At 43.5% G+C, this 27,788-nt stretch overlaps 1 protein-coding gene and 3 long non-coding RNA genes across 5 annotated transcripts in view; 2 read left to right on the top strand and 2 right to left on the bottom strand.

Moving 5' to 3' along the window:
• Nucleotides 1-13,682, bottom strand: part of LOC123516990 — a 128,134-nt gene extending 114,452 nt beyond the window's left edge. The window contains exon 1 of the long non-coding RNA XR_006678354.1: nucleotides 13,417-13,682. This is a non-coding gene — a long non-coding RNA (uncharacterized LOC123516990). The remainder of the gene's footprint in view (nucleotides 1-13,416) is intronic.
• LOC123516989 lies at nucleotides 4,526-9,406 on the top strand. Its single transcript, XR_006678353.1, has 2 exons — nucleotides 4,526-4,805; nucleotides 8,897-9,406. It is a non-coding gene; the product is annotated as an uncharacterized LOC123516989 (long non-coding RNA).
• A 1,140-nt stretch (nucleotides 13,683-14,822) lies between the features above and the next one.
• LOC123516862 (serine/threonine-protein kinase Sgk2-like) overlaps nucleotides 14,823-27,788 on the top strand; it is a 26,870-nt gene continuing 13,904 nt past the window's right edge. The window contains exons 1-2 of one of the 2 annotated variants that reach the window (XM_045276571.1): nucleotides 14,986-15,125; nucleotides 23,714-24,609. In XM_045276571.1, coding sequence (XP_045132506.1) covers nucleotides 24,109-24,609 — 501 coding nt within the window. In that variant the 5' untranslated portion in view covers nucleotides 14,986-15,125; nucleotides 23,714-24,108. Of the gene's footprint in view, nucleotides 15,126-23,713; nucleotides 24,610-27,788 lie in introns of both variants that reach the window. The other variant, XM_045276572.1, reaches the window with a different exon arrangement.
• Nucleotides 22,391-27,788, bottom strand: part of LOC123516870 — a 15,075-nt gene continuing 9,677 nt past the window's right edge. The window contains exon 3 of the long non-coding RNA XR_006678310.1: nucleotides 22,391-22,871. This is a non-coding gene — a long non-coding RNA (uncharacterized LOC123516870). The remainder of the gene's footprint in view (nucleotides 22,872-27,788) is intronic.

Consider the following 27,788-nt stretch of genomic DNA (forward strand, 5'->3'; position numbering starts at 1 on the left):
TCACCTCAGTTACACAATCCTCACTCACTCTCTCTCTTTCCCAGTCTCTCCCAATCACCCACCTTTTACCTTTAATCCCTTCTCTTAGTAGCCACATCCCCAAATCCCCACCACTCTCACCTGCACCTCATTTACTTAACAGAACAGGTGTCAAAAGGAATTAATAGTAGTAGTAGTAGTATTTTTGCCACCTAGCTATCATTACCGCACAAAAACCCAACATTTGTATCAGTTTAACCCCTTCAGTACCATGACACATTTTCATCTCTATTCTGCTTACTATTTGGCGACATTACACAGCTTCAGAAACTTATGTGAGGATTAAAATGGTGGAGACTCTTGCCATTAATCTACTGACCTCCATAGATTCTTCATAATGTAAATAAAATCGTCTAATTGCATACGAAATTCATGATAAAAGTGCGTTCCAGTACTGAAGGGGTTAAACGCGTTCTTGTTCCGTTAATGTCATCCTGGAATGCTTTTATTGAATCTCTGAAGTGGACATGGTGAAGTGAAGTGAAGGGATGTTGTATTTTGTCATGATTTTTTTGTTGTTTTTGTTTAGGGAGTTGTAATGAAGTTGAAGTTTGTCTTTCACTATTTTTTTTTCCAATTTTTTTTTGTATGATCCATTAAAAAAAAGCTGTAAAGAAGAGGAAATTAGAGGAAAGGAAAGAGGAGGAGGTAAGAGAGAATGCTTACTTACTTGCTTGCTTGCTTACTTACACACGCATCTGTTTTATTTTCGTTTTTTTTCCTTTTTTAGTATCACAGACATTAAAAAAGACGTATAGCAAAGGAAATTAAAGGAAAAGAGAGAGGAAGAGGTGAGGGAGAAGACTTACTAGCTTACACACACACACACACACACACACACACACACACACACACACACACACACACACACACACACATTATTATTATTATTATTACACACACACACACACACACACACACACACTCACACACGCCAGTATCAGTCCATGTCAACCTCCGGTACCAGGTGACAGTCGCCCCGTGCAGTGAGCGTCACACGAGCGTCACCTGCCTACCTACACGTGCTGGCCGACACTCCCTCCTCCCTTCCCTCCCCCCTGTCCCCCACGCCGCTAATTATCCAAATAAAAGCTCATTAATTCCACTGGATATCCGTGTCTGAAAGGATTAGGCGCAAATCATAGCATTAAATTACATTAAGTGACTCATTTTTTCGCGTCTAATTTTTTTGCACTGGTAGTGTTATCTATTAAAAAAATGTATATAATAGTTTTGTTTCCAATTAGAGTCGAAATATCTTAGTTTCTGTTCAAGTAGGTGTTAGTGCAAGGTAGATTTGTACTATTAGGATCAATAGAAGTTAGTTTTGTGTTGCATACTGTTAATTTAATTCTGTTCTAAAAGTAAAGATACATATCAACTCGATCTCAATTCAAAAGTCGAAGTATCTAAGTGTTAGAATAATCCAGTTTCGTCTTAAATCAGTCAAAATATATAGCAAGAATTTCAAGGCAGCGTCAGTATAAATCAGTTTCGTTTTACTTCATCGTCTGACTCAGTTAAATACAGCAGTTTCATCTCAATACTGGACAAAATAAATTAGTTTAATCCCAAATCAACGTTAAAAGCAGGCAGTTCAATCTAAACAAAGCCAGAGTGAGCTACTTTCATCTCAAGACAGCGACGAGATGAGCTTGTTTCATCTCAAAGCAGCGCCTCAACCAATTAACTCCATCCCCAAATCAGCGTTAACACCTTCAATACAATGACACGTTTCCATATTCATTCTGCTTAATATCTCGTGATTTTATACAGCTCTAGAAACTTATGTCGGAGATTAAAATAGTGAAGACTCTGGCTATTAGTCTTCTGACCTCCATAAACCCTTCTTAATGCCAATAAAATGGTCTAATAGTACAAAAATCTCAGATAAAAATGTGTCGCAGTATTGAAAGAGTTTAAATCACGTATTCTCAAATCAGCGTCACGGTATTCTGATCCTCAATAGCCTTAATGGTGTTCGGTCCTGGGAATGGGGCGCCTCGGTCTATTCAACAATAGGACAAGAGATAAGGAGGATAACCTGTTAGGGTAAGACATAACAACGGTTCATTTGTGTGCGGTCAGTGGCTCCACGTAAACACTCGCGGCTTACATAAACACCACCACCGCTAAACACAGTCGTACCAGGAAAAAACGGCTCGTAATCGTGAACTAAGTCGTATTTTATCGTGTTTCAAGCGGCAAGCGAACAACTCACGAACTCACGGCTTACATAAACAACACTACGAATCACGGGAATCATACAATGTGAAATACAAATCGTTCACTATTTTTTTATTTATGTAAGAGGGGAAACCGGACAAGGGTGATATTAAAAAAAAAAGGCCCACTTAACCCCTTCAGTACCTTGACACGTTTCCATATTCATTCTGGTTGCTATTTGGTGATTTTACACAGTTTCAGAAATTTGTGAGGGATGATTAAAGTAGTGAAGACTATGGCCATTGATCTACTTCCTCCATAGACCCTTACTAATGTCAATAAAATGGTCTAATCGTACATAAATCTTATGGTAAAAAATGCGTCTCAGTACTAAAGTGGTTAATTGCCAGTCCTCCTGCAGATCAAAGGGTTAGCTGAAAGAAAGGGAGAAATGTCTTGATATGTATTGTATTGTAAGGGTTTCCAGTAGCAAATGAACAACTAGAAACCACGTGAACAGCTCCCGAAGTCCACACAAAACACAGGCTTGTACAAGGAAAACGGAAACATCTAATCATTAATTGAATTGTACTGTGTAAGCTTCATAGAACGAGAGAACAACCTCCACGTGGCACTTAGGTTGTTACAGTTACGTTTATAAAAGGTGCAAATTTTGTGACTAGAATAAAAAGAAAAGGAGGTGTAGGATAAAGGGAAAAATCTTATAATTACTATATAACTTTCAAGACATTTGTCCCAGACTTTTGGCTTACTCTACTGACCTTTTTAGGGAACTAGCAATCAAGTGGGACTTTTTTTTTTTATAATATTTCCTTGTTGCCCTTGCCAACTTACTCTCTTCCGTTAAAAAAAAAATAATTGCATGGTGTTTCAATCAGCACGCGAACTGACGATGCGACACTACGGTTTTCTTTTTTAGTCGTTTACATTATTAAAATTCTACAACTCGTCTAAGAAATGGCACCGAGTATGGAGAGAAATGCTGCAGTCACCAAACAGCTGAAATAGACAACACGAGTCTGAAGCAAAAGGCAAACAGTTAACCATTTGACATTCAGATCTACATTTCAAAACTTTCCGGCGTGTGACCTCGATCATTTTTAACAGTCTAGAGGAAGTGTTTTGGGAAGTTTCAAGCATAAATTACTGCTATTACCGATAATTTAACAAGGAAGAACACCCATAAGAATCTGGACAATAATCTTCGTGGTCTTTGAAAATAGTCAAAATTAAAGAGAATGGAGAGAATAACGTTTACAAATGTAGGTGTAAAACTTTGCATCACACGTGTCCCGATTCTTAGACCCAGAACGATATGATGCTGGGAGAGGAAAATGTAGGAGTTACCACGAGAGTCACTTGGGAATGAGGGAGCGTGAGAGACAAGATAAGAACACGAAGGACAAAAAGAAGTAGTGGATATTGAGAAGATATATCCTAACCGTTGCCAAGGAAGTCATGTATAGAGGTAAAGAGCGTGAGAGACTACGATAGGGAAGCTCAAGTGGTGTCTGTTAATAGTGCACACCAATCACATTATTACACGAAAGATAAACGGTAAAGACCTCACTTAATTAAAACACGAAACTCCCGCTAGTTGTCCCCGCCCTTTCTCACCCCAGATTTCTCCTCTCAACCCTTCCCCAGGCTCCTCACTGCCCAGCGCAAGTGAACAACATTTAGTCGCCAATTGCAAACTTTTAGGTAGTCCTCGTGGGGGTGTTTCGCAAGTTACCTCGTCGTTCTCGCGAAAGGCTAGTGAATCCTGAGGCAGAGGGGGATGGAGTGAGGTGTCTCTGGGGTGAAAGGTTTGAAAGGATGTTTGGCTGGGATGTGTAGGGAATAGGGAAGTGATGTATTAGGATTTGGGATGCGATATCAGAGAGACACTAGGTTTAAGATAACAGGTTTTGTGAAGTAAATGAAGTGGAAAATACAGAGAAATAGTGGAGAAAAGGACGTTGTAAGTGGAATGAAACATTAGTACTTTACTGAAGGACGATGTAGTGAAATGAGACAAAGATGCTTAACTATTTCAATACTTGGACACACATTTACCTATTTACCTTGAGATTTATGTACGATTAAACCATTTTATTGACATTTGGAAGAAGAGTCTATTGAGAGCAAATGATGAATGGCCAGAGTCTTTACTATATGAATCCCCACACAAATTTTTGAAGATGTATAAAATCATTAAATAGTAAGCAGAACGAATATGGAAACGCGTCATGGTACTGAATGGGTTAACGGAAAGACAATTGACACAGAGATGGTGATGTTAGGTAATTGTAAAGGGCAGAACACCACCTGACCATCACCCCTCGTTCTGGATCGTTCGGCCACTCCCGAACGACACTTCGCTCATTTCTCTCTGCCACGTATGTCTCGAGAACCCTGCTTCTTCCGGTCACTCCACGTCTCGAGGCCCCAGTGAACACCTAACCGAGTCTACCTCGAGCCTCGCCAACACACAGACGGTAGAGAACTCCCTGGACTCCCCAAGCACTGGCCTCTTCTCTGCTGCCCTGGCTTTGCTTCCCGGCGCCGTCAACGAATCTGTCTTCAGTGTTGGTGAGGTTAGTGTTCCTTTGGCCCTCACACGCTCTGGTGGGAGAGTCGTGGTGCGCATGGTGTCACTTTTATATTGTGTATACCTGTGTTTTGCAAGTCTAGTAAGCTTGGAACCATTCGAAGCTCTTTATTACTGCTCTCACCGGGTTACGTGTAGTTCATCCTGGGCCCAGTTTAGAGGAGGCAGGCCAGTGATGGCGTTTCGCACCTCGCCCCCGTAACAGACTAAACTAGTAAGTTATTACTTACGTTTTGGCGACCTCGCCAGGATATTGAACTACAGATTCTTTGGGGTGTTGGATGTGTTAGTGCCGAGTTGTGCGAACTCTTACTGTTTCGCTAGTTTTTCTATACCAAAGTGTTTCAGTGGTGCAATGTTTTTCCTTCTCGGACGTATTATTGTGTAGTTAATACGTTCGGCCTCAGTGAATTGAGGAAGATTAGGTGCAGACCCACGTGTCCTCTACGTATTGTGTAGTTATACGTTCGGCCTCGGTGAATTGAGCAAGATTAGGTGCAGACCCATGTGTCCTCTAATCTACACATGGTTAAGTGCAGGTCCAGTGACTTTTAACCACCCTCGTTCTCTTGAGCGAGTAGCCTCTAATCGGCTGGTTCATAGTACCTTACTGTGGTTTGTCGCCTAGACGTAATTGTAGAGTAGCCATTGCTCCTACAGAGGAACCAGTTATGCGCAGTGTGCTTGCCAGTCAGTGCTTGTGTACATGTGCTAAGTGTCCTTGTGAGTCCTTGTGTGGGGTTCACTTGTAACTATTTACGTATACGTTTTGCTTGGCTGTATGTGGTGCGAGTGATTAAGTAATTTCTACCTACCTGAAATTTGATCCGTTTTTGGGTGGTTGTGCACTGATTAATTTTTTTACTCCTACCTGTGAGATATTTGATCTATTTCGGCTTCATCAATTTTTCTACTCTTGTGGTTTATTTTGTACATGCATAATTCATGTGTGCGTGAGAATTAATTTTTAATGTTTTCATGGTTGACTCAAGGTTGACTCAAGAAGGGATTTCCCTGTCTCTAGGTGAAAATCGGGATGACCGGGCCGAGGAATATTTTGTACATGCTTAATTCATGTGTGCTTATTTTTAATGTTTTCATGGTTGACTCAAGGGTGTCTGACTTTCCTTCATGTTAAGGGATTTCCCTGTCTCTTAAGTGAAAATCGGGATTACAGGGACGAGGAACGAGAACGGGACGAATGTGAGAAGGAACGGGAATTTGAACTTGCTACACAATGTCCTGATGCTGGCGTGCAAGGACCGAAGCTTCCAGCATACCAAGGAGAGGACATCGCCGCCTAGCTGCCCAGATTTGAGCGTATTGCCACGCTCTTAACAATGACGAGGAGAGTCTGGTTTTGGGAGTCTACTGACAGAAAGCTGCTGAAATCTAGAGCGGTTCTCTCCTACCGACTGGTTTTCTAGACTTCCAGGAACTAAGATCAGAGTGGGGGGGGAAATTACCGCCAGATGTCTACCAGTCTTCAGCTATTTGACTCCTGGGTGGAGTCGTGTCATATTTCACCAACGTTTGAATCCCTTCGTGAGTTTATCATTTTAGATCAGTTCATTGCTTCCCTTTCTTACGATCTCCGTATTTTCTTAAAGGAGCAGGATACCACCAACCTTAAGACTGCCGTGGATAAGGCTGATTGGGCTGCAGCTCACAATGCCTACCCTAAGCAGAACTCCAGCGGAGCCACTGGGAGATCTGCTTACCATAAGGCCTCAAAATCTACTGAAAAGGGCAATGAGGCCATTAACACTAAACAGGACCAAAGAAGCTACTTCCGGATGGTGAGGTGTTATAACTGTGGGGAAGAAGGGCATGTAAGGTCAGTGTCCAAAGAATCCCAGAGCCTTTAAAGAACCACAGGACAAATACAAGGTAGGATTGTGTGGATGAGCGGTCTCTCCCAGATTATGCGGTTGTCAGCGCGATCAACGGCTCCTGGGCTACTACTATTGTCAGCCACCGGCTGCAACTGCGTGATCGTCTCTAAGAAGGCAGTGCCTGATGCAGACGTCTCTCGGCGAAAAAAGGCAAAATCCGCATTCAGGCCAGTTATACACGGAAGTGTATTGGTGTGGTACGCACGTACCACGGCAGCATCTTGCGGTACCACGAGGTCGCTTTTGCGCGTGTACCACAAAAGTCTTGCGGTAAGGAAGGGGTTAAGGTAGTAGAGGATTATCTCCTTCCAATTATAACAGAACCTTTTTCCAGAGTGGCGGTAGATTTGGTTGGACCACTGTCTCCTATCCTCAGAAGGCCACAAGTATATCCTCACTTTAGTCGACTACGCCACTGGGTTCCCAGAAGCCGTGCCATTGAAGGAAATATCTCTGTTGCTGAGTTCTTACTCTCTTCGCTAGAGTCTGTATACCACGAGAAATTCTCACTGATCAAGGTACCCAATTTACATCTCGATTAATGCAAGAACTTCAAGTTGTTAGGAGTCAATCCTTGATTTAAAACTCCATATTCATCCTAGCAGTAATGGTCTTATTGAACATCTATATGCACCACTTAAAGCTTCCCTACGAAAGCTCTGTAAGGACCGCCCTGGAGTCGCACAGATACTTGACATCGAGTAACTCCTGTCAGAGTTTGACAATGTTTTCTCTGATGTTCCTGGGTGTACTTCCTCTGTTGAACATATTGTCTTAACTACCACTGGCTGTATCAGCACAAAGATTTACCCTGTCCCTGTCCATCTAAAACATTTCTTTGAACAGGTCTGACCTTTTTGAGAAAGGAATAATCTGACGGTCTTCTCAACATTGTTCGCTGGTCGTGATGGTTAATGGCCATCGACTACCGTCAACTCGACAGCTACAGTCTTCCAGGCTGAGCCCAGCTGGAACATTAAGGAAGATATGTACAAGTTTTCAGGTTTAAGATTCTTCACTTAATTGTATTTCTGCAAGGCTTATTACCAAGTCCCTTTGACAGAGCCATGCCGCTGACAGCCTTCCCAACCCACTTGGGCCTAATGGAGTTCACCAGACTACCTTTCGGCCTGGTCACTGCTTGTGCCACCTATATCAAGCTCATGTGCATTGTTCTAATGGAGTTCACCAGACTACCTTTCGGACCTACATCAAGCTCGTGTGCATTGTTCTAATGGAGTTCACCAGACTACCTTTCGGACCTACATCAAGCTCGTGTGCATTGTTCTAATGGAGTTCACCAGACTACCTTTCGGCCTGGTCACGGCTTGTGCCACCTATAGCCACCTATATCAAGCTCTTGCGCAAACGTAACCTAAAATGTTTATATACTCTTCACAGACTAGGCCCTGCATTTAAAGACCCATCATGCCATGTCCATGGATCAGGACCCATAGACTTACTCGAGATCTCCAAGTGCCATTTTGGATTCCTTCCATTCTATACCTTGGATTCATTTTGGGAGGTAACCGTCTTCAACCTCAGCCTTCCAAAGTGGAAGCGCTCTGCAGGATACCACCACCACCGTCCACCAAGAAACTTCTACGAGGATTTATTGGAATAGTGAGTTTCTACGTGTCTTTTATCCCTCAGGCATTCTTGCTCACTGGCCCTCTGACTGATCTGCTAAAAAGACTGTTCGTGAGCACCTTACCTGGACGGACGAGTTACAGGCCTGTTTCGACCAGCTCAAATTAATGCTCTCTTCTAACCCCCATAGTTCGTCTCCCTGATCCTAGCCATCCTTTTGTACTTAGCTCGGACGCTTCCACCCAAGGGATTGGAGCGGTTTTACTTCAATATCATCTTGGCATTCCTCATCCGGTTGCGTATGCTAGCAGAAAACTGCTCCCCAGGGAAACCGGTATTCTACCATTGAGAGGGAATGCCTAGGTATAGTATTCTCAAGTTTGATTTTTTTACCTCGGAAAGTTTATTTTGGAAACGGATCACAAACCCCTCACCTATATGCACACCTTCAAAGGCAAGAATGATCGCCTTCTCAGATGGAGTCTAGGACTGCAACCATACAAATTCAGGGTCGTTGCTGTTGCTGACAATCTATGTGCCGACCTCCTCAGTCTAGTTTAAATGTTTTCTATTCTCCTTTTCTTTTCTCCAGAAGACATCGCATTCCCTAGGAGTGGTGTTCTACAAGACTACCGTGGCTAGTCTCTTGGAAGGGAGAGTTATGTAAAGGGCAGACCACCACCTGACCATCACCCCTCGTTCTGGATCGTTCGGCCACTCCCGAGCGACACTTCGCTCATTTCTCTCTGCCACGTATGTCTTGAGAACCCTGCTTCTTCGGTCACTCCACGTCTCGCGGCCCCAGTGAACACCTAACAGTTTACCTCGAGCCTCACCAACACCCAGACGGCAGAGAAAACTCTGGACTCTCCAAGGACTGGCCTCTCCTCTGCTGCCCTGGCTTCACCCTCTACCTGTTTCTGCTGCCTGGCGCCGTCAACGAGTCTGCCTCCAGTGTTGGTGAGATTAGTGTTCCTCTGGCCCTCCCTCGCTCTGGAGGGAGACTCATGGTGGGAGCCGGGTGGTGCGCAAGGTGTCCCTGTTGTTGTTGTTATATTGTGCATATCTGTGTTTGTGCAAGTCTAGTAAACTTGGAACCATTCGAGGCTGTTTATTACCACCCCCACCGGATTAAGTGTAGTTCATCCTGGGCTCAGTTTAGAGGGGGCAGGCCAGTGATGGCGTTTCGCACCTCGCCCCCGCAACAAATAGACTAACTAAACTAGTAAGTTATTACTTACAGTAATCATCTCGTATACTCGCTCTGGAGGGAGACTCATGGTGCGCAAGGTGTCCCTGTTGTTGTAATATTGTGTATATCTGTTTGTCCAAGTCTAGTAAACTTGGAACCATTCGAAGCTGTTTATTACCGCCCCCACCGGGTTCAGTGTAGTTCATCCTGGGCCCAGTTTAGAGGGGGCAGGCCAGTGATGGCGTTTCGCACCTCGCCCCCGCAACAAATAGACTAATAAGTAATACTTACAGTAATTGTCTGGCGTAGTGATAAGAGGAAGAGGGTGTAGAGCAGTGGTGAGGTTGTACACAAGGGATTTATTGGATATGGAGGTGAATATAGAGAGTAAGGAGGAAGAGTGAGGGTAAGTGGATGTAAGCAAGGCGTGTGGCAGGACAAAAGTTAGCAGCGAGTGGCAGGAACGGTGACACAACGACAGTAAAACACGTTGGGGTGTAGATTTGTTGCGGTGTAAAGCTAACTAAGGGACAGGCAAGTGTGGAGCAGACGTGTGGATCAAGGAGCGATGCGAGGAGGAACAGACACGTGCACACGAGAGGCAGCTTGACACGGCCTCTCACCAGGACTCCGCCCACCAGTGCAAGAACTGTACATCGTGTTATCCAATACAAAAATAAATCTTGAATATTACATAAGAACACTTCAAAGCAGATGCATATTCCCACTCAGATGTCATACAGTAACTCTTCTGAACTCACTATCTACGTCAGTTCCGAACCAGTTCCAAACCGCTTCAGTACCGTGAACGGATTCCATATTCATTCTGCTTACTATCTGGTGATTTTATACTGGTCCCAAAACTTGTGGGGATTTTAAATTATGAAGACTCTGGCCATTAATCTAATGGCCTCCATAGACCCTTCCTAATGTCAATAAAACGGTCTAATCGTACATAAATCTCAAGGTAAAAATATTTGTCCCAGTATTAGAGGTTAAGCACGGTATTTAGAGACGATTCGCAGAGTACTAGAGTATTTTTCTTCTTGATAATGCAGAAAACTTCTAAATGTCACTAGCATTACGGAAACACAAAACCAGTGTCACTTCAACTAGAGCCCTTTGCAAATAGTGAAGCTGCAGCGTAGGTTATAGAATACGGGCATTAGATCCTGGGCAAAATTCCTCCAACACATACACCCATATACTGCCCTTATGTACGCTATAAAACATCGCTGCCCTGCCCTGAGGAGACTTGAGTGACTTCCTTAGCCTGTTCTTCATCGTGATCTGCTCCCGGGAATCACCAGTCTCGGACAGGCGTAGCGTGGGTGCAGCAGGGGTGCGGGTGGTGGCGGTGCAGAGGGCAAGGAACATTACAGTACTGGTTGTTGCCATGAGCCAGTCTGCCCCAATAGGTAAACCCTCCCTAGGTGATGGCTGGGGTGTCTGGACTGCCGCCTTATCGTCCCTCTTCTTTATCTTGCCCTCTCCTTCCCGCCACCTGTACCCTGCGTCACGTGACCATTAAATGTTCTTTGTAATCACTGTCCTCAGTTGCTGTGTTATTTTAGCAATTAGCAATTACCAAACTAATAATCAGCAGCAGTAAATAATTCATTAGCGTACACACACACACACACACACACACACACACACACACACACACACACACACACACACACACACACACACACACACAGCTGGTGGACAAAAAGAGCACACCATCCGCACAAAAAGTCGAGTGGAGTAAGGAGGAAGAGATAAGTGAACCAAGATGAAAGGCTCGACGTAACACAAGGATGAGAAACAACAACAAGGCGGGGAAGGTGACAAGTGCCCACGGGATTACTGCTCTTAGGTGTGCCACTCGCCAGCCACCCTGATGAGCCAGCACCTGTTGACTGACGCGCACGACGACCATATCATCAATAGCAACAACAGGATCAACAACACCAACAGTAGAGAAGTCAAATGCAGGAACAACAATGACAGCAATATTAAAATGGAAATTCGGATGAAAATTGTTGATTATTTGTGCTAAATTCACACTGTTCCCAAGTCTAAATGCATTACCACATCACACACGCATTACAATCTGAGCTAAAGCAAAAATACACAAAGCGCAATTCTTTACGCACGTGCCGCCTTTTCTTCCAGCCTGGCCAGGACCAACAAGACATCTATTATAGCTCTCTCTACACTTTGACAAAAACGCAAGACTTGTTATCTTTTCCTAACATATTGCATAACTATAGTCACTTGGGCCTGATTAGCCTCCTTAACCTTGACCCTGCTGTGCAACCTTGCTCACCTGCCCCGCCTACGCACTGCTGCAAGGTGAACAGGGAGCTGACAGATTTCTAGTTACTCGAAATCAAACAGTGCAGAGTAGAGGAGCGGAAAAAGGCAAGGCGCAGGAAATGGAAGGCAGTGTGCTTCAGAGGAGTACAACACACGTCCAGACAATGTTAAGATGTAACAGGCAAGAATATTAGGTAAGAGCAGTTATGAAAGAGTATCTGAAAGTAAAAATATCGATATAAACACAGTGCCAATTAATCTAGCAAGATATAAAGATTTGATTGTCGAGGGGAGCAAAACAATAAGGGGAAATGAGGTAAGCAAGAAGCGATAACACGTAATGAAGCACGTGTGGCAGATGTGGCGTGGGTGAGGACCACTACAGCTTCACAGTTAGGGTATGGAAGCTGATTTGATGCCAAATTGCAGGTACACTACAAAGGTGAAGGATACATTGTAATAGGTGTCGAACATAACATGGAAAGGACGAAGAGACTGGCCATGTAGTGTAAGGACACCTCACAAAACTCACAGGATACTGCTGCTGGAAGCAACGAAGGAGAACCACGTGGTGACCATGAGAAGTATGGCCTTGCTGGAACCACTCACAGAAAGGCTTCCTATGACCCACACTTTTGTTCTTATAAGCCTTTACAATCAGCCTTTGAACATCTAACATCTTGAAGGAGGTTCATAACTCACCGCTACCAGCAACATTATAGCCATGTTGTAATGAGGGATCTAGTGGCAGTGGGTGTTATTTAATGACAAGATAACATACTGGGTATAACCTGTACTGAAAAGTGGATCGAGTCGGCACGGTGGCCACGAGGCGCAGCAAGGCTACGTGGCATTGGGCTTAACTGCTTTACATTACGAGACTGTTGCATGGCGATCAGGATATTTGTATGACAATAAGGACAAGGTATGCACCGAGTCAGCGTAGTGTATGTAAGTGCTGAGCATTTGATGGAAGATCCCTCTCCTCCTATATGAAGAAGTAATGATTTAAAAAAACAAAAACAAACAAACAAACCTGACTAACACAATTTTGAAAATCAAAGTGACAATAATAGAGCAATAACAAAATGGTCAACATATATATATATATATATATATATATATATATATATATATATATATATATATATATATATATATATATATATATATATATATATATATATATATATATATATATATATATATATATATATATATATATATATATATATATATATATATATATATATATATATATATATATATATATATATATATATATATATATATATATATATATATATATATATATATATATATATATATATATATATATATATATATATATATATATATATATATATATATATATATATATATATATATATATATATATATATATATATATATATATATATATATATATATATATATATATATATATATATATATATATATATATATATATATATATATATATATATATATATATATATATATATATATATATATATATATATATATATATATATATATATATATATATACACCAATAATATAACTAAGTCCATTGCTAATAACTCACATCTTGTGCTAACGGCAGTAACACTTACTAGGGCGTGACATCTGACAAGGCGCAAGGTGGTCCTGGTGGTGGTGGTGGGTCTGGCGGGCAGGCAGCGAAACGCCTTTGTCTGGTTGACGTGATCCACCCACTAATGACCAACGGGCATACGGTACTGCTTCCCTGGCCACTCTCCGGAATCTTGAGGTTACTGCAGTTACGTACACTTTCACACTTTAATAAACACACAGTACTGATAAACACGCGCATAAAAGTTTGAACCCACACTCTTATCCCATACGCAAGATTTCTGTGTCTACACGAAGTCCTAGACACGCACACACACGCGCTCCACAGGCAAACGCAGATTACTGAATGCACATACAGCCCTTCAGTACACACAAGGTCCCATACACTCACCCACAAGGCTGTCCAAGTGCAGACTAACACAATTCCTGCGGCCAGCGAAGCACATGGCTAACACGCAACTGATGTAAACAAACCCTCATGACGGTATGGTGTTGTAAAAAAGTGGAGAGATATCGGAGTTGTCGCTAAATAAATGAAATGGATAATATTATTGTTTATATTATACAAAACACGCAGGATGTGTAAACTAAGAATAAAATATAAATAAAAGGTAAGCTTCATTTCAGTCACGCTCGGTAGACTGGCAGTGAGGTCTTTGAATTTGCGGAGATTAAAATAGCGAAGACTCTAACCATTAATTTTTTGACCTCCATAGATCCTTCCTAATGCAAATAAAATGCATCTTGGTACTGAGGGGGTTAAAAGCGGCTGCTAACTGATACTTACCCCACTGACTCCTTCATACATTGGAAGAGTGAAAATTAGCTCTGATCATGAAAGACACACACATTTGCATCAAACACAAGACCAAAGTTCGTCTTGAGTTCAGTATCTGTTCATGTACAGGTTCATATACGGGTTCGGACACTACGGATGCCACTTAGGTGTTTATATTATTACATCGTTGCTGTCATTCATTGTTATTTTGTTATTTCGTTTCCTTATCCATCTGTCTGCATGGCGCTGTGCAGAGGGTGACGCCCACATCACGCCCATCATTCATGCAACATACCTTCACGCATCATTCTAATATTATCTTTATGTAATGTGTGCCATTGTGATAGTCAACACTAAGGATGACTCACATCAACGATGTACATGGATACAGTACTGAAGCACGAAGGCTGAAATAGTGTACCTAATATGATGACGTGATGAAACAAGACTTGGGGGCAATATCCAGAGCGCGTGAATGTGGCGGCAGTTCACGAGTAATCACGGCGGGCTGCAGGTATTCCAGGGTATCTGACCTGAGCCACGCGACCTTTCTCGGCGAGGAATCCTGAGACGGCAGCGTTATCACGCTTATCGCTGATAGTGCTTATCACTTCTGCCAGAAAGATAATGCACGACCTGTATGTATGCCCGTTGCCTGCCTCCAAGCTGTCCTGCTGTGGCGCTTTACCTGCTGTCCTTCCCTCCCAAGTCTTCTCCAGGGACCAGCCTGTGCCTCGGTGGTGGTTTACTATCACCGCAGCGCCTCGCCACTCACAAGGAACGGTGTAGGGTTCGTGCAGGAGTCGTGCCAGGCGAGGCGGAAGTGACATGGTCACATGTGGCGCGTGTGCTAACAAGGATTCCTCACCAGTCTTGATCTTGAGCCTAAGTTCTCCTGCTGGGGACGCCCTTCAGATTACCGCGGCAAACTTGGCCTCAGGTACCATTCAGGTGAGATACTTTTATTTCCCTCTGCTTTGATGTTATCGCTGAATCCCAAGGATGGTCAATGCATTTTTTCAATTCAGCACTTGATAAACCTTGAGTCACTAGGCCACTTACTGTACGGTGATGGATTCATCATAATGTTCCCTCTGATCCTCGACAAAGGATGAATTCGCTGCCCAGTGTTATAACGCAACATACTCATATTCCTTGAGGAACCATTTTGGATTGAAAACTGTGACAGATATTCTTAAATTTATGGGAGTGATTGTTCCTTAAAGATTAGGAGAAAGAGAAAAAAGTGCTTCTTATGCTTTGAAACGTCCATGTGGATGCAGGCTATCCGTGAGTGTTTTTAATTATAAACAAGAACATTATTTATTCTGAGAAAACACACACACACACACACACACACACACACACACACACACACACACACACACACACACACACACACATACACACACACACACACACACACACACACACACACACACACACACACACACACACACACACACACACACACACACACACACACACACACACACACACACACACACACACACACACACACACACACACACACACACACACACACACATTCAAACACGCCCCAGCATATCCATATATAAATCCAAAGTTCAGAAGTGACAGTTTAATTTTGGGATACATGAAAGAAACTCATATGCATTGCTCTCTCTCTCTCTCTCTCTCTCTCTCTCTCTTACTAATTTAACAGAACTACATAAATCAACTTCCAATATTTCAGAGCACACCACACTCCTCCTTACCACAACCTCTGCATCTTCTATCACCTGTCAGTCTATCAATGTGCCCCACACTAACTCGGAACCCAAGTCTATACCTTACATCAACTAAGGGACACAATTTTCTTATTGGCTCTTGTGTGGGTGACGAAATCTGCCACAACAATTACATGCAGTGAGGACGTGATGCACCCACAACAGGAAGTGGCGTGCGATCTGACTGTTGTGGGGAGTGAGTGTGGCTGCAGGCTACAGGGAGGAGGGGAAAGACAGGGGGAGAGAGTGACTTCCTAACGCGTTTCTCTCTTCCTAGTTGATATGTGTGGATTCATAACGTGCTATAGGATTTAAATGTTGTCTGTGGCTTGTTGGAGGAATGAGAGGAGGAATGGGAGATGGAGAACTGAGCCCCTTCAGTACCATAATGCGTTTTTCATACTCTTTCTGGTTAGTATTTGGTGATTTTATAGAGCTTCGAAAACTTATGTGGTGATTGAAAATAGTGAAGAAAATCTGGATATTAATCTTCTGACCTCCATAGACCTTTTCTAATGTAAATAAAATCGTTTAGGAATCAGAATCAGAATCAGATATTTATTCCATTATACAATGGTTATTCTTACGTACATATAACAGATTAAGACATTCAATTTGAGTGCAGTCATGTCCACTCTGATACATAATCTACATTTTGTCTTCACACCATCTCATGACTGGTGCACGTTATTACGAAGATAAAATTATGGTTAAAATAGATGCTAAAATGTAAAATACAAAGAATAAAATGTAAGTAAAATAACAGATAAAAATAAAATAACAACAGATAAAAGATTAAAAAATCGTAAGTCAGCATATAATAAGTTAAATTTGCCCCTCACATTGCGAAATATAAAAGTCCATGTAAGAAAGTTGTGCTGGTGGTTTACACACTGAATTGTTTGTTGAATAGATAAGTGTGCAGTAGTTTTTTATAAGTTCTAATGGAGGGTGCATTCCTTATATGAGGAGGAAGGCTGTTCCAGAATCTTGGTCCAGCAGCCAGTAGTGATCTCGCTCCAGTACAGGTGTTAGTCTTTGGTTCATACATGTTGTGCTGTTGTCTGGTGGGGACACTACACACCTCACTCACTTTCGGCATGGGGAATAAATAGGTAGGAATATTACCATGAATAATGTTGTACATAATGATACCTAATTCGTATTTGTATTTTTGGTGTACTTTTAGCCAGCCACATTCTCTTAAAAAAGGTGTAGCGTGATCAAATTTAGCACCGTTGCCTAGTGCAACTTTCGCTGCAAAGTTTTGAAGTTTTTGCACTTGTTGTGTATGAGTGATATTTGCAGTTCCCCAAATCTTTATTCCATAATTAATTATGCTTAGCACTAACGTGTTCATGAGAGTAGTTCTCGTCCTCCTATTAAAACAGTCCTTACTCTTATTTATGTACAAAATTGTGCTAAAAATTTTCTTATTTATTTTATTGATATGAGTATTAAAAGTCATGTGGGAATCAAAGTATACACCCAAGTTTTTAAGGGAACTGCTGGGGAGTATGTTAGTGTGATCTACTTGTAGGCACGTGTCAGGTGGGATCTGAGATATAAGACCTCTGCTGCCGACAAACATGCATTGTGTCTTTGTCGTGTTGAGCAGCAAACCATTCATGTGAAAATATGCCTTAGCTTGAGACAGAGCCACTTCTCCCTGTGAACGAGATCTTGAATATTCGCTACTTCTCCAGTGTGGATGAGCTGCGTGTCATCTGCGTACTGTATGACCTGGCAGTCGGGGATGTGCTGCGAGAGGTCATTTACAAATATAGAAAACAATATTGGACCGAGCACTGATCCTTGAGGAACACCATAAGCAACTTCAAGTTTATTAGAAATATGTTTACCAATTTTGACTGACTGAGTTCTTTTGAGAAGGTAGCTTTGGAACCAAAAGGAATCGACTCTTAACATTCTTAGTTTCCTTAATAATATTTCATGATTAACGCTGTCGAAAGCTTTTGATAAGTCACACAGCGTTACTAATGAAATGTTTCTCCTGTCAATAGTATCGAATAGTGAATTGGACAGAGTAAGCAGAGCGCTTTCTGTAGAAAGCTTAGGTCTGAAGCCATGTTGCGTATCACTGAGGAGGTGATTGCTTTCAAGGTGTGAGGTGAGTTGAGCAGCAATAACCTTTTCAAGAACTTTTGAGATAATTGGAAGAAGTGATATGGGTCTATAGTTTTTCGGTTCCATAGCGTCTCCTGTTTTAAAAATGGGTACTACTAAAGCGTGTTTCCAAGATTCTGGGAAATTTCCTGTTGCAATTGACGAATTAATTATACATGTAAGATACGGAATAATTATAGGCAGTGATTCTTTTATAAATCGAAGTGAGATATTATCAGAGCCACAAGAAGAAGTGTTTTTTAAATGTTTTATTATCAATATAATGGTATTGCTGTCAGTTGGCTGAGGTCTAAACATGCTACAGGATGGACCGCTGGTGTTATTGTTGTTGGGTACAGGCACATTCTGATTATGCTCGCTATTTTGGTGTGTTTTTCAAAGGTAATTTTCCCAACATTAGCAAAAATTTATTGAAACTTTCCACTTTCTTTCTCAGTGTTTCCTCATCTTTATCAATTTCTAGCGTAGCTTTGCATATATCTTTGGAGATAACCTGGTTTAATATTTTCCACGTGGCAGCACTATTCCCTCTGTTGCTCTCAAGCTTGTTGCTGTAATACTCTGATTTAGATTTTTTTATTGACATTTTCACTTCTTTTTTAAGTTCCTTATACGTGGACTGTAGGTTTACGTTAGACCTGTCATTTTAAGATTTATTTGTGCTGCATCTCGCTCGTGCATCAGTGCTCGTAAGTGCTCGTTCATCCAGGGGGCGAAGGGCCTTCTCACTTCTCTTGTGACGAGAGGAGCACACTTGTTTAAACAGTTATTGAAAATGCTTGTAAATATATTGACTTGGGTGTCAACATTGTCTGTTATGAATATATTATTCAACGTTTGAGTTTCTTGACTTAGTAAATCGCATATTGTTTCAGATGAGTAAGATGTTAGATCGCGAAATGTTTTTACTACAGGTGGACGCTTTGTCTTTTTTAAGTTTACAGTCACGCTGATGAGCTCGTGGTCGCCAACAGGACACGGCATTGTGTCTGTGTGTAATATGGACTGGGTCTTATTGGTAACTATTAAGTCTATGAGGGTGGCAGAAGTGGGGGTGATTCTCGTGGGTTTACTAATTACCTGTGTCAATTTGGTGTTAAAGATAATTTGCTTCATCTTACTATTATCACATAAAACATTGTCATTAAAATCTCCTAAAATATAAAATGGCTTATCTTTTAAGCTAACATATCTAATAACATCCGTTATATAGTCATAAGATTCACAGCGAGCTTTTGGGTGTCGGTACAGGCAGCCAATTATAACACTGGGAAACTTGCTGCTCTGCACTGTCACCCACACGTCCTCAACACCTTGCGCTCTTACAATGTCGATTTCGAGTGGAACTACCGTAAATACATCTCTGATATATATACAAACACCTCCTCCCCTACCTTTATCGCATCTGTACACTTTGTATTCGGGTATGTATATATAATCGTCAGGAAAATCGTTACACAACCATGTCTCACTAATACATAGTACATCTAGTTCCTTTTCCCTTACAAGGAGCTCTATCTCTTCTTTGCAACCTAACAAGCTTTGGGCATTAATGTGAGCAATTGTTATTTTGTTCCTTGGTTTGGGAGACATGCCGGCCCTACCTTCTTCGCCGAGTTCCTATTTGGTGTAAAGGTGACACAACTTCTGCTTATGACCTAATCTATGACATAATTCACATTTGAGTCTGTGGTCAAAACGACATGTATCTTGGCGATGGTTGTGTTCACCACAATTGTAACAGCCGTAACTATACTTCCCACGTGTTGATGTGTATGCAGTGTGGTGCGAGTTGTACAATGTTTGTGGGCGAGTGTAGTGTGTGTTGTGAGGCGTGTAAGGCTGTGTGTAGTGTGTGCTGTGTAGTGTGTGGGACTGTGAGTTGTAGTTTCTATGAGGTCTGAAAAGCTGTGTATTGTGAGCATTGTGTGATACTTGGTGCTGTGTGTAATGTGCGTTGTGTGGTGTATGGGATTGTGCATAATGATTGTAGTGTGGTACACGAGGCTGTGTGTGGTGTATATTTTGTGGTGCGCGGGTTGTGTGTTACATGTGTATCTTGGTGTGTTGGATTGCGTGTTGTTCGTAATGTCACGTGTACTCGTATATGAACGTCCAAGGTGCGGTCTGTGTGGATGAGCGTTGTGTGTGTGTTGCATTATGTGGGGTTGTGCATCTAGTGTGCTGTATGGTGTGTAGTGGTGAGTGTAATGTGTGACATTAGGTGCATGGGGATGTATGGAAGTGGATCCCATATCGTGGCGGCCCAAATCAATCTCGAATAACTCAGGAGATCTACCGGAGCTGCCATCGGCACTCCCTGTCATCCACCGTTCTCCCCAGCCCGCATCCACATTGTGCGATGGACTTCTTTTTACTGCTGCAGCGTAAGAGTGTGGCTGTGTTCTTGGCGATGTTGACGTTGCGTGCTGGGGAGTGGGCAGCAGTGGAGGTTTGTGAGTGGCTGCGTTAGGCGGGATAGATGTGGTGAGAGTATGTTGAAGCTGAGGTCTGGCACCGATGTGCGTGTCTCCATGAGTGTTGAGGAAGACATTTGGCTGCCTCTGGATACTTGCCCAGTTTTTACATAAGTGAAACCCCGAACACTGTTTTTCAAGAGCACTTAGCAACTTAATGACACCCATTCTATTTAATGTGCAAGGTTTTCTGTTCTCTATGTCAAAGCACCATTCATCCACATTTCCAGTCCCCAGGATGAACTCTGGAGCTGTTTTAACTATATTAACACCATTCGCTTCTCCCCACTCGATTAATCGCTCATTATAGTATTTAACTTTGGCTTGAAATTCCTGTGGTTCTGGCACTGGCACAACCTGACATACATGAATTTTCATTTCGCTATTTTTCTCTTTGAGATCACTGATTAAAGAGCCTAGGTGATCAAGGATTATTTCAGCGGGTAACTCTTCAAGGATATCGTACACACCGCCAAGAATCACACATTCAGAGGGAGCACTTTGTAATTTTTCAGTTACCCAGCTACGTAACAGATCAATGTTCGCGTGCGCTATTGTTTTCACTCTACACTTGTCACCCAGATCAGAGCGAAGGACTCGTTGTGTGTTGGTGTCTCCTAAGAGGAGACATTCAGTTGAGGCTGTAGCGTCTGAAGCTGCGTCTTGCGGTCTGCTTTTGTTTTCATGTTCCAGGTCGGCAATGCGTTGTTGTAAGAGATGAATTGTGCAGTAGGCTGTCTTCACTTCTGCGTTAAGTAGCTCAATTTCAGAATCTTTTATCTCGAGTTTTGACTTAATTAATTTGATGTCATCATAAATATTCTGCAGCTGATTCCTCTCCTGGTCACTCATGTCGTGGTGGTGAGTTGGCAGGGATGGATGCGTGTCGTCTGTGGTGAGCTGCTGTGTATCGTCTGCTGGGGGTTGCCTACTGCCATTTTCTATGAGTGTTTCTTGGGGGTCTATGGTAGATGCTTCATTGACTGTATGAGGAATGTAACTTGGTTGTGTGGCTTCGCTATCAGGTGATAGCTCGTCGTCACTAGATGTCGGTTGTGCTTCACGGGAAGGTGGATGGTTTAGGACTTCAGTCACTGCAGACATTGGTGTAACATCAGGCTGGATAAGTTGTCTGGCAGGCGATGAGCGTGACTGAGTCCTTGCCTGCGATGTCTGTAGGGTTTGGGAGGACTGCTGCACTGTATTCATGATCATATCTATGAGTTCGTTCTTCTTAAACCATACTTTTGTTATTCCTAAATCACGACATCGTTTCTGGAGGTCTGCTTTGTGAAATTTGTTCAGGTTTTCCCTCGTTGGCAACTGTGACAGTGGCTCGCTGGTGTTTTGCTCATGACCTGTTTGTGTAACATGATATTCTTGACTTATGTGACTATCTGCAGACATTATTACGTGGCAGGTCAAAAATTATTCTTTATAGCAGATGATGAACAGGATTGTGTGTTTTGTAGTGCTTATATTCTCTCTCTCTTATCGAAGGTTCGCTCTGCGCATGCGCAGAAACTGGGGTGAGGGACGAGGGGGGGTTTGAGACAAGGCTCCAGATTTTTAGCCTTAAAATATGGCAAAGTCCAAATGACCCCTTTCTTGATCTATAGCATTAATGCATCTGTACACACTCACGCACCTGTAACTCAAACATGTGGTCCATTGAGGCTTTCGTTTCCTTGAATATTGCAGGAAACATTGGGAGCACCACCACCCAGTGTTGTTGTTATCAGAGAGAGAGAGAGAGAAAGAGAAAGGAAGTGAGCGTATCATGATCCCAGAATACCTTACTTTACCGATATACTATTTAGAAAAGGAGTTTGAAGTTATATTTACTTATGAGCAAGCGAGACAACGAAGGGGAAAAATAAGGAATAAAAAAAGGTCCCTTGATTGTCTCTCCCATACAGGAAAACAAAGAATTTAAAAACACTCAGACTCTGAAAAATGGTAAATGAAAAACTTAACATTTCCTTACCACTAGAAAAGACGAAAAAAACACCTGCATAGGACAACCGAGCCACTAAACACTCTAGTCTTCCTCCTTACCCACCACCACCACCACCACCACCACCAGCAGGACAACCAGTCGGGTCAGCATGAACCCGCTCGTCGCTGCGCCCCACTTCAGGGAGTCAGCCGTCCGTGGCATCCTGCAGGGGGCGAGGCGAGGCACCGGGCGGCGGTGGCTGGGGACTAGCTCACATCACCAGCCTGACGCACTGCTCGCTGGTGGGCCCTGCGTTTCATTATTTCTATTCACACAGCAAGCCACTCCGCGGCGCTCCTCTTTTGCACTTCACTGAGCGTTACTGTGGAGGGAAGTTTTTTTTGTGTACCTTTTAATCGTAGGTTAGATAGAATGTTGCACGAGAGAGAGAGAGAGAGAGAGAGAGAGAGAGAGAGAGAGAGAGAGAGAGAGAGAGAGAGAGAGAGAGAATATTTGATGCGGTGTAGTCATTATATAGTTCTGAATGTGTTTAGTATGAATGATAACAGATGATGACGATGGTTATAGTTTCTCTCTCTCTCTCTCTCTCTCTCTCTCTCTCTCTCTCTCTCTCTCTCTCTCTCTCCACCTGAAACACAACCCTCCAGGCACGTGACACAAACACTGTACCACCGACACACTTGTCCTCTCGTTCTGGGCTTATGCGTTGCGTCATAGGCCTTGCGTCATGTGCTGGGTGTAGCGTGCGGCACACACTCCATGCTACGGCTGAGGGAAGGATAAGGCACCATTCCTTTGTCCTGTTTCGTGCTACTCATGTGTTTGCGCAAGGTGTTACTGCTGCAGGAGGACCGTGGGGAGGGGGAGGGGGAGGGGGAACAGTCAGGGTGATCAACGGTTTGTAATTTGACTGCGAAACTTGACACCACTGGTCACGGCCTGGCACTGTGACGTCACCGTGGTGCACAAAACAATGTAAACATGGTAACGCGTGTCGCTGCTCGTGATGGGATGCATCGTGGGGATAATCTTCAGGTCTAAGTGGCGGCGAGGATAAAGCGTGTATAGTTTGTCAAATGTGAAGCAGCATGGTTTGTCTCCTCGCCGTCTTCGCTTCAGAGCGTGTTGTTGGGAGTGAAACAATTTGGAAACATTGCCCACGGGTGTGAAATGGATCTGATCAACCAATGTTTTTATTTACAGTCAGTAGTTGGCGCGGGCTGTGGTGGCGGTGGTGGCGGCGGCCGTACCCGCCTGATAGCCGTTATCACCGCTGGTGCTGTTCCCGTCGGTGCTCGCAAGCCACGTCTGTCAGTAGCGAGGAAGCGTGAGTCCCTACAACACACCGCCGCCTGTGAGTCCTCACCACGATCACTGCCATCCACGCCGCCCTTCCACAGCAGACTTAGAAAACCACTAGTGTTTGTCTCTGTGGCTGTGAATGCTTTGCGTGAGCGGCGGAGTGGTCGGACTGTGAGCAACGTCGTGAGTGACGCCAGAAGCAGAGCCTGAAGGGCGGCGAGTACTCTGTGGCGACAGTGCGAGGCATGGGGCGCGGGTGAGTGCGACGCACACCACAAGGCAGCGGCACCCCAGCGATGACCTGTATCTGTGAGTCAACGTGGCGCGCGCTGTGTGTCCTGAAGGAGACCCTGACGCGCCCCTGCTCCTCCGCGGGAGACGACCAACCTCTGGCAAACTCTTGCAACAACTCTAATGTCTCCACCACGTCCTCCAACTACAACCTTCAGGACCATGTCATCGAGAGGGACTTGGGCCTCACCAACCAAGGCTTCCAGGGAGACGCCTTCTCTGACGGACGCCTCGTTCTTAACTTCCTCGACCCAGTTACCGAGGAGCCCCACGGGGACAGCGGCCACTGGGCCAACCACAGTGAGTTTACCGAGGTGGACCTTGGCGATGGATCAGGCCCTGACTGTGTGGACAGTGGCTCCCGGCCCGCTGAGGGCGGCCGCACAGACTCTGGCAGTACAACACTGGAGTCAGGCTACGGCCGCTCCCTGGACGACAGTAACAGCTCGTCGACGCCGGAGCCATCGGTAGCCGTGGCTTACCATGGCAGCACTCCCAACCCCGGCGTGAGTACCGTGACCTTCCTTTTTAGGGACATGAGGAGGCCCGCTAGGCCCTAGACCACTCTGCCTAGACTCTGTTACATCACACTGAGAGAGAGAGAGAGAGAGAGAGAGAGAGAGAGAGAGAGAGAGAGAGAGATGCGTTGTTACCATCACCGCTAATTCAGTGGCGTGTTAGCGCGGTAGGTGCGGGGGCGTGCAGCCTGTGACACAATAATGCTGCGCCCAGCAGTGACGCAACGCTCGTTAAACAAATCAGCCATGCCCTTCCTTCCCTTCCATCGCTGCTTTCCTGTTTCCCTCTCATTTCTCAATTTACTGTCTCTTCTCCATTCTGAGGCACTGCCACCCTGAGGTCACGTCCTTACCCCCCCGATATTCGCCACTCCCTTCAGGTGGTGGCGACAAGTCATGCCAACTCTTTGGTTCAGTACACCTTGAAGCACCAGAAGGTTTTAGTGACGCAGTAAAGGCAATAATCAGTCCAACTTAATGCTCTTCAGAAGTAATTTTATTTCACTGACTTTCCTGATTTATGCTTATTTCTTATCTGGTAAAGATTGACTGACCCTGTGGAGATAATTCTGAAACCGATAGATAAATGTACGAAAGATAGACAAAATAGACAAGGGGCGAATGAATAAACGCATGAAAGCTATACAGAACAGCATACACTAGATTACAGTAAAGTACTCGTCACATGTCTCATTACTCCAGTACATACACACAGCTAATGCATCATAACAAATCCCACAAAACACTGACACACTCCATCGAACACTCGCAACCCTTCCACATCTCCACACGAACCGCTTCACTTCAACGCTTTCTTGTTCTCCCGAGAGATAAAACATATTGTCTAACTGAGGATGCGACGCCTGAACCATGACAAGTCTTTATAAATAAGTAATAAAGGTGAAAAGCCGTAACATTTATCTTCATTATCCAGTAGAGATTGAAGCCACAGAAGCCATGCAATGTAACACGATGCATGGATTGGTTTCATGTCTAGACGCGAACTGTAGAAAAGTGCTCTGATTGAAACAGTGAGTCACGAGATTATTAAACAAAGCAGCGACAACAAACGACAAATACAAGGTCACTATTATAATCAGCCTACATACACACACACACACACACACACACACACACACACGCCTATGAAGGGTAAAGGTCACACGATAAGTAGCGCAAAGATGTCATGATGTAACCCTTTTCTCGTGAGCTTCTTCCCTTCATTGTTTGACCGAATGACTCGCCTGACTAACTAACTCATTTGACTGACTAGACTGGCTCATTTGACTGACTTTACTAAATTGACTGATCGGCCTGACTGACTGACTGGATGAATAGTGACTTGCTGATAAAAACATAATGACTGGACTCACTAATTGATTGTATAACTGATCGATTTAACTGAATGACTGACAACTCACTGGCTCACTGCACGATACCAACACATAACAAAGAAACAAAAGCAACACAGATACTCGTAACCCCTTCAGTACCATGACGCGTTTCTACATTCATTCCATTTACTATTTGGTGATTTTATAAAGCTTCAGAAACTTATGTGAGTGATTAAAATAGTGAAGGCTGTCTCCATCAATCTTGTGACCTCCATAGACCTTTCCTAATGTCAATAAAATGGTCTAATCATACACAATTCTCAAGGTAAAAATGTGTCCCAGTACTGAAGGGGTTAAAACACATACAGGCAGACTCATTTCATTACCTGACTTAAGACAATGGAAGCATCGATCTGAAGTTACGAAACATGTCACCCAAAACACACTGCCTCGCTCCAAGTAAGTTCCGAGTAACATGCTGGGTAAGAATGTATCTTGTAAACAAACACATCTCCATTGCCAACATTCGCACTAGTACTGTCCTTACTTCCTTCCTTCCACTGTGACTGTCGTGACTCATTGTTCTTATTCACCAGCGCGTGCAGACATAATCGAGGGAACATTCTACATGGTGTGTGTGTGTGTGTGTGTGTGTGTGTGTGTGTGTGTGTGTGTGTGTGTGTGTGTGTGTGTGTGTGTGTGAAGGAACTGACAAGGTTTGCATGAGTTACGGAAGACTAAATTAAATGGAAAAAAAGTAAGAGGTGAGGATTAATGAACAGGGAACAGGTGTGTAAGAGAGAGAATGTAAAGGTAAAAAGAAATAAATTATGGAGGAATACAGGTAAGAGAGAGAGAGAGTAGGTGAGAGGGGCAGGTGAGGGTTGGACAGGTAGGGAAGGAGAGGGGAGGGGTGAGTGGGAGGGATAGGTGAGGGTAGGGGGATAGATAAGGCACTGGGACAGGTGATGGGGGTAGGATGGGGATCGGGGGGAGTACAGGAGACGGTTGCCGAGTCAGAAGAAAAAAAAAAAAAGAAAAAAAACTAATCTCTTATCCTTTATCAGCACCTTAAAGAGCAAGACACACAGAGGTGGTTGTGTAAGTGAGTTATGAAAGTATTATTAATATCGTTACTGCCACTGCCATTGCTGTTATAACTACCACTACAACTACTGCTTTTAAACTGTCCTAACTAAACCATTCATTCTCTCTTCCTCTTCAGTGTTATTCTCGTTTATTAGTCTTTTATCCTCTCTTCCTCAGTCCACCACTACCACTACAACTACTACTTTTAAACTATCCTAACCAAACTTTTCCTGCCCTTTTCCTCTTCCTGCTGTGGTCATTCGTTACGATTTAATGCTATTCTGGTCCAACACATACCCTTCTCTCCTCCTCCTATTCCTCAATCCACCACTACCATTACTACCACTACAACTATTAATTTAAACTTTCCTAACCCAACTATTCCTGTCCTTTTCCTCTTCCTCCGACGGTTATTCAGTGCTATTTTGGTCCACCACAAAGCGTCCTCCTCCTCCTCCTCCTCCTCTTCTTCTTCAATCCACAGTCCATTTCTCCTTCCTCCCTCCCTCCTTCCCTCCCTCCTCGGACACACGCACCCAAGTCTTATCCTGACACATAGCACTTTGTTCACCTCGTCATTCTCCACGTGTAGTTTTTCCTGTGCTGTAGTGAGTCATAGTTCATTAGACGTGGTGGTGGTGGTGGTGGTGGTGGTGGTGGTGGAGTACGGAATATCTAACCTACTCCACTAACACCACGCACTAATGGGCAGGTTTGTTGTGACCTGTTAGTTCTCATCACCCG

Source organism: Portunus trituberculatus, chromosome 41, assembly GCF_017591435.1.
Source record: "Portunus trituberculatus isolate SZX2019 chromosome 41, ASM1759143v1, whole genome shotgun sequence".
Taxonomy (NCBI): Eukaryota; Metazoa; Arthropoda; class Malacostraca; order Decapoda; family Portunidae; genus Portunus; species Portunus trituberculatus.